Genomic DNA, 7,414 nt, shown 5'->3' with positions numbered 1-7,414 from the left:
CAGGAGGGCAGCTCGGGGGGGGGGGGGGTGGAGGGAGCCTTTATGCTTCCCAGCAGGGTCGGTACACTCTTCCTATCATACATCGCATAACTAGAAGTAAAAAATAAAGAACGTTAGAACAGTTAGCAAAAGTTAATATGAACATCAAGACATTTGATATTGATTTTTATGTATAGTGGAATAAAAAATGTTTCCAATGAAACAACCCCCATCTCTCAAAGAAAATTAATTAAAAAAAATATATAATTTTAAGAAATGTTTACATTCGTGAATTTAAATAATAGATATACAAATTACCATAGGGATATTGTAAAAATATTTGTAAAAAAAGCACATTTCTGGACAAAACAGATATGAAGGAGTATAACATTTCTAAATCTTATCTTCACAATAATACACAATCATGGGTTTGACAGGTACTTACTGTCAAGGTCAGTGTTTCGGCGGTCAATTTTCAAAATGTGCTCAGCGGGGGTGCGACTCACGCTTCGGTCTGTGAGCAGAGGAAATCTGTGGGCGAAGGCCGGGTTCAGCCCACGAATACTCTGCCCTCTCAGCCCCATGTCCTGAAACAAAGCATTGATCAGTATCACATGTGACACTTCAAGACCACACACATTTCCACACCGCAGGATCTGAACTCTGGATCATCACAGTTGCAACAGCTTTTAAAGATTATCTTTTCACTTGCAGGCAGCACAGGTGTTGGATCTGCCTTAACCCAGCTGATCCAAGCCACAGGAACCCCAAATGGAAGAAATGTGTTCCCCCGTTTTTAATTTTATCACAGTGGACCATTTCTTCCACCCAGGTGGCTTTGTTCTCTCCAACATGGCTGCCTGTTCCCCATTACCGCAGAGATAACCACCATGTTCATGACACACAGGAGACACAACCGCCAGATAAACTCTTAACACATCGCAGCCAAGCGTTTGAGGGAACACAGATATATCATCATTCTTCCCACTGTGATTCCAATAAATCTTTATAGGGTTGTGATCATTTGAACTTTCTCAGCTTTACCGGTTTTCCAGTGCTGCTGTAAAAGTTTTTTTTATAGCAGTGTATGGAATATTGACTTAACAGTCGACATGGGGATGGCGACCAATTGAAAGGGGTCAAATGTTCAGTCAGAGGATGGAGATAATCTGCTCTCTGTTGTTTTTGAACTACGGTTTACTGCGGTTGTTTATGGAAAGAAATGTCGTACCATAAATAGTTATGATGCATGACTGTGTTGGTGGAGTTCAGTGGGTGGGTGCAAGCTGAGACTAGCTAGAAACAGTACATTTATTTGGGATAAGTTAACCAATATTATGCCAGTTAAAGGTGGGGTAGGTAAGTTTGAGAAACCGGCTCGAGATACACTTTGTGTTATATTCCATGGAATGCTCTTAACATCCCGATGGCTATGAATATCTTAAGTACTGACAAAAAATCCATAAATGTCATCTGTGGAAGCCGTAGTACTGTAAAAAGCACGACCAATCATTTTTGCCTGCCCGGCTAAAGTAACTGGATGGCCTACCTGCCTGTCAGCCTTCCATCTGTGCACAAACTTATCTCGTGCCCTCATTGGTCATGTGCGCGTTCGTGTGTGTTGGAGGAGGGGCTCTGTAAGGAAGTGGCAGATTTTTTCCCCCACCTTTAACCGGTACATTTAGATTAGATTAATTTGAAGTAGAAATAATGGATTATAAGGGTTGGTTCATTCAAATAACAAAAGAAAAGATGCTCACAACAATAAAGAATGACAACTTCTCCATCCATAAAGCAAAAGTCATGTTGAAATCATTAGTAGAGATTTATCAACCACTAATAAAGATAACAGCTTAACACTCAGCTGTTCTCCTTTCTAGATACATTTCCGAAGAGTATCTTTTAAAATAATAAAAATATCTTTCTTTTGTTGTGTTTGGTAACAAAGAGAACATCTGCTTAAAACACACCAACTCAAAGAATGGAATCACTTAGCAATATAAATGATAAGGTTGGAAAGCTAGCTTTGTAACTGCAAACTAATACTTTACTAAAGTTAAAACATTTCTATGTTGATAACTTGTTAGAATCTTAAAATGTACAGTATTTTATGTTAGAAGCTATTTGTTAACAACCTCAAACTTGAAATCAAGCTCTGCGATGTGACACTTACGGAGACGATGATGATTTTCGGACTCCCGTCTTCATCCCTCTTGTTGGTGTCCAGCACAAAGTTCCGTCTGTTGGCAGCGGGAACCAAGGCGGGCTCAGTCATGGGTTCGTCCTCCAGGAAGAGGCCATCCTGCTCCATCGCTCCGTCTTTAGCTGCAGGCATTGCTCCAGTGACATAGTGGCTGCTCAGCTCTGAGAACAGCACCAGAGTGTACAGGAAAGAGTAGACAGAGATCATGGTATCTACAAGGTTTAGTTCTGTTCTGCTTGACTGATCTTCTCTCAGCTGACGAGTGGTGATACTGGGCTCACAGGCGTCTTTATATTTTCAGTGAGAGGGTTCTTTGCTTACAATTATAACTGTTACGTGTCAGAAAGCGTCATGTCTCCTGCAGAGGTGCATCCGTCTTAAAAGCCGAAGGTCACAGGAAGATTAAAGGTCATTTCATTGATAGGTGTTCCTTCGTGGGGAAGAAGGTGAATGGCTCTATTGTGTCTGTTTAGAGATGTGATGAATTCAAATGGATAATGGTGGTGAAACATGGAGGGCTGTACTTTTCAAAGGATCACAGAGCAGCGTCAAGAAGGCTCACATCAGGTCAAAGGACAGGAAATAATCATCAATCTTTTTCATCAAAATCCACATGCTGAAATGAACCCAGCAGGTGAGAGGACATACACTGACAGAGCTGAATTAAACACGCCTTTTCATAAGTGAAAGAATGTAATTTTCTCTGAATGTTGTACATGGCTTAAAAATACCCTACAATGAACCATCCACAAAGGTCATTTACATGAATGAAAGCCTCTAAACCTTAGCCACTGCTGAGACCAAAGATAACTTACTAATCCAATAAAAGAAAAATACATTTAAAAGGACATTTTAGGAAATGCCAAGAGTCAGAGTTAGCATGCTAACATGCTAAACTGCACTGGTGAACAAAGATAACATTACACCTGCTTAAAACCAACTTTTCCCAATGTTAGCTTTGTCAATGTGGCTAGCTGGCTATATTAGCATCCAAACCCTTGGATAAAGCTAATGGGAACCCCCCCCCCCCCCCCCCAAAGTCACATTGAGAAAAGCCGTGCCACAAAATCCAGTGGAAATGTGCGGGGCGGAGGATAGCGTCACAGAGGCGTTAGAATGGTTGAAGATGTTTCTCTTTCTATGGCATACACTTGTTATAGTACAGATTAAACGAACATGATAGAAGATGTTAATTGGAGAGCTTTGAGATATATAACTGATGGTTGAATCAATCTTCTCATCTAACTCTCGACAAGAAGGCAAATAAACATATTTCCTACTACTAACTATTTATTTAAATAAGAATGTGATATGCTTCAGCTCTGTAATCAGGCCTTGGGCGCATTTGATCGACAAGCTCCCACACCATCATCAGCTAACAATATTAAGGCGGAGGCAAGCAGAAACCAAAAGGTCTTAATGTTGACATAGCTCTTCGCGGCTCAAAAGGCTTACCTTATTAACATCACAGGAGCCGTAGCACAGGGGATGGAGAGCCGGGGCATGAATAATAGCTATTGAACTCAGCTGAAGTGATTTTACTTGGAGCGGTCAGCCTTTATTTTGTAAGTATTATTGTTGGAGGGCGAGGACTTCTGAAGAACTGAACTGACTCCACAGGGGCACGGCCGTTCCAGCAGAAGCACAACTGAACTTGTGAGCTTAATGCTCTGTTGTTGTAACCTTTTTCGCTCTTTCTCTCCTTCTGATAATATCCCTTCCCATTTCCCCATATTTCTCCTGATATAGGCAGCATTAACGTACTGATATGGACAGCAGACAAATCAATGCCTCCAAATCCAAAGCTTCTTGGCTCCTCTTCCTTTGCACACTCGGGGGAATATTCAATGAACTTTGAGCCGTGGTGAAGGACATAATCTGGTAACGGTGATTTCTCCATGTTCTGAATTTTCTTAGAAACCATTACCATAATTCTTTTACGAAGAACATTAGCAAAAAAGCCAAGATTCAAATAATCTTATGAGCAACAGATGTGAAATCGGTGGGTATCCAGAAACATCCACAACAAAGCTTGCAAAATCTTCAACGTGTGCCAGTAAAGTTTATTTAACTACTGATTGCGCTGTCTCTTATTCCTATTTGGTCTTGTTTGTATGCTTTCTAATTTGGTTCAGATTTGATTCAGCATCGTAAATGGTTCAAATGTTTTATTTGAGGAAAGCTGCAGGAGAGTTTTCTTCATTGGCTGCTTGCATCACCTGTCAGTTGCCATTGCTGTGTTTTAATCACACCACCACAGTGTTTATGCATCAAGAGACCTTAGAAGTATGGGCTCTATGACATCAGTAGCAGAAATGTTTTATAATGATCAGTGGGAAACACATACGTTTCTCTCCCTGTATTGACATGCTGCCTTTTATCACTTGTCTTCTAATTGAAAATATAAAACAGTGGCGCAGCAGAAGGAAATGTGATGCGCTGATGCTCCACGCATGGTGTCTGATATCTGTGTGTTACTGCTGAGGAGACTTGAGTTGTGCCAGAGGCCAGCGTGCTGCATTCAACAGAGATGCGGGTGCAAAAAGAGGGGACCACATCTTGGGCAGTTTTTTTTGCCCAGAGAACAGGCCATGGTTTCCTGGAACAATGCAGCTGATGAGAGTCCCTCCAAGGAAAATAAGGCTCTGACATCATGGGTTCTTAAAGCACACAGCTGAGCCAACACTCTCTCCTGCTATAATCAAGCCTCAGTGAATTTCCACTGTCGACTGAAATTGAGAAAGAGGGAGATTCTCCTCCAATGGTTTGGACTAACACTTTCCTTTTTTGTCTTTCACAGAAGCTTTTACCAAAGTCCTCACATCCCGTGGTGGCACGAGGCTCAAGGTGCACTTGTTGGACTCAAGGTGTGTCTGTTTCCTTTTACATCTGGCCTTGGATCAAAATAAAAAACAGCTACCTGTACATTTGTAAGGATCCTCTTATCACAAGCCAACGCTGGATGCTAGCTTTCAGATTTGAGAGTTTTTGTGAAGAAACAAATGCTGAATTGACAAACGCAGAAGCAAAAGTTAAACGCAGCATAGTGAAATCGTGTGTGGTTTATTGGTAATAAAAAAAGAATGGTTGAAGACTGATGAAGCCTTACAACCTCTTTTCCTGTAAAACAACCAATAAAATAAGTAGTGAAATTGGTGAGTGTAGTAAAGCAGACCACAAGGTCATTCTAAAGACAATTGTGTGCTTAAGATGAGGAGTTGAAGAGTGTGGAGGGATTGTGTTTCAAAGCTTGGTCCAAAATCTGTGTCCTCAGATGCACTGAATCCTGAGTGTGCGCAGATCAATGGGAAACCGATTGTTTTTTTCAGTGTGGTTTTGAGGTTCTTAAAACATCATTGCATTGCACTTATTGAGTCACCATGTAATCCAAAATTAGCACATATAAGAGGATAAACAGAGCATTTTCAAGACATCTTGGGGTTTGTATTTTACTATAATTACAACTGGATGATACCGAAACATCCGTATTATATTTTGGCTTATTTGTGATGGCTTGGTTACTCGCCACTGGAAAGGACTCTGCACACATTTTCTCTCAGATTTATTTGAACTCTAAATCTTGCAAGCTTGCAGCCTGCAATTGGACCATTAGGGTGAGATAATTGATTCTGTATTAGCCATAGAGACAGATGAAATAACATCCAGGGTGGCCGGGACCTCGCCAACCTCCCTGCTGCTACTCCACATTTTGATATCCGCCGCCTGCTGTGCGCCGGCCAGAGAGAGAATTTATTAGGGTTTTATTGTTGTCCAACATTCATCCGTTGAGAGAAAATGCTGACAGTGAGTGAGAGCTCCGTGCTGTCACTGTGAGCATCCTCCAAAGAGCTGAACATGCAGCTCCGGCCTCTGGGAGCACCACGCCCCGCTGTGTTTGCTTTGGCAGACTCCGCCACCTCTTAGGAAGTATCACTTTGTCATTCAGCACACACTCAGATTCACAGTGCACGATTCAGCTTGAATTACGGCTTCATATGGCAAATATTTCTTATAAGATTTGCACATGCTTAAGAGAAAAACCTCAGCTTTGGGTTCATCATAATGGTTGTAGAGTTTACCAGTGTGTGATGTTGCATAATATGCCTTTGGAGCAGGGAATCTTGACTTGTTTTGCACTATTGCAGAACGAAAGGGGCTCATGGCCAAGTGATATAGTCTATAGTCAATTTGTATGCTTTTTAATCCACTCAGGGCATAGTATTTACATTGAAAGCACATTATTAGTATTGTAAATCAATTTATTTTCATTCTGCATAAGAAAATGGTCAGCATGCCACTTGGCTGCTATTTTGAACCAAATGTGGCCCCCAGGTTGAGTATCACTGCTTTACAGTTATGATATTCCATGGTGATTTTAAAAGTGTGCAGTGGAATCACATAGAGCTGAACACCTTCACATTTTGTTATGTTTTAGCCTTCTAATACAATTATTTAAACAAATTTCCCACCTCATCAATCTCAGATTGTGCAAATTGATTGAAAGGTTTCTAGGGTATAAAGCAACAAGCTGTACAGCTATTTTGCAAACTCAAACATGATTTCCAATGTCTTTCACGAAGGAGATGCAGGAATGGTTGTCCTTCTGGAAGTTTCTTGCATTCACAAAAGGAGCTCTGAAGCTCAGTTAAACTTAATTTCTTGGTCACGTCCCTTAACAAAGTAGGATATTTGGGATATCCATCGTAGCCAGGGTTTACGATCAGTTTTTAGGTGAGTTGTACTGAGGAACAAGTATCACAGCACCGACGGGTGAAAAATAGTGTTATGGTAACACGGGGTGTTCAGGTAACAATTAAAGCCTTTGTTATGAAACACAAAGCAGAGTAGGGGGCTAGTACACCCTCCTGAGGGTCCGATTGTGGATGTCATGCGAGCATAACATGGTGAAAACAATCAGTCTAAATTAACAATCGGGACGGAAATGTTCGGATTTCCAAAGGGAGGTTCTTTGAATAAATTAAAAATCAAGAACCAAAATAATTGAACTATTCATATCTTAGACTGCACCGTAACTTTTATCTTTTAATGTTTATTTTATTAGCTTTTCTTTTTAATGACTGATTTTAAATGCCATTTTCTTAATGTCTTTAATTTTTTGTTTTTCTTTTAATGTTTCTTTTATTATCTTTTACTGTTTTTAAATGCCTTTGTCTGAATGTCTTTCATTTTTGTAAAGCACCTTGAATTGCCTGATGCTGAAAGGTGCTATAT

General features: G+C 40.6%; 1 protein-coding gene across 2 annotated transcripts; it reads right to left on the bottom strand.

Moving 5' to 3' along the window:
• Positions 1-17: 17 nt before the first annotated feature.
• Positions 18-3,695, bottom strand: pmch (pro-melanin-concentrating hormone). 2 transcript variants are annotated; one of them, XM_034112290.2, is made up of 4 exons: positions 3,638-3,695; positions 2,153-2,343; positions 425-566; positions 18-90 (listed from the first exon to the last, which is right to left on the bottom strand). In XM_034112290.2, the coding sequence occupies exons 2-4, from the start codon at positions 2,312-2,314 to the stop codon at positions 41-43; spliced, it is 354 nt and encodes a 117-aa protein (XP_033968181.1). In that variant the 5' UTR covers positions 2,315-2,343; positions 3,638-3,695; the 3' UTR covers positions 18-40. The 2 variants fall into 2 exon arrangements, with proteins under 2 accessions (XP_033968181.1, XP_033968180.1); XM_034112289.2 differs by lacking the exon at positions 3,638-3,695 and having other exon boundaries at positions 2,153-2,389.
• Positions 3,696-7,414: the final 3,719 nt, after the last annotated feature.

The sequence above is a fragment of the Pseudochaenichthys georgianus genome, chromosome 23 (assembly GCF_902827115.2).
Source record: "Pseudochaenichthys georgianus chromosome 23, fPseGeo1.2, whole genome shotgun sequence".
Lineage (NCBI taxonomy): Eukaryota > Metazoa > Chordata > Actinopteri > Perciformes > Channichthyidae > Pseudochaenichthys > Pseudochaenichthys georgianus.
This window is presented reverse-complemented; position numbering and strand designations above follow the sequence as displayed.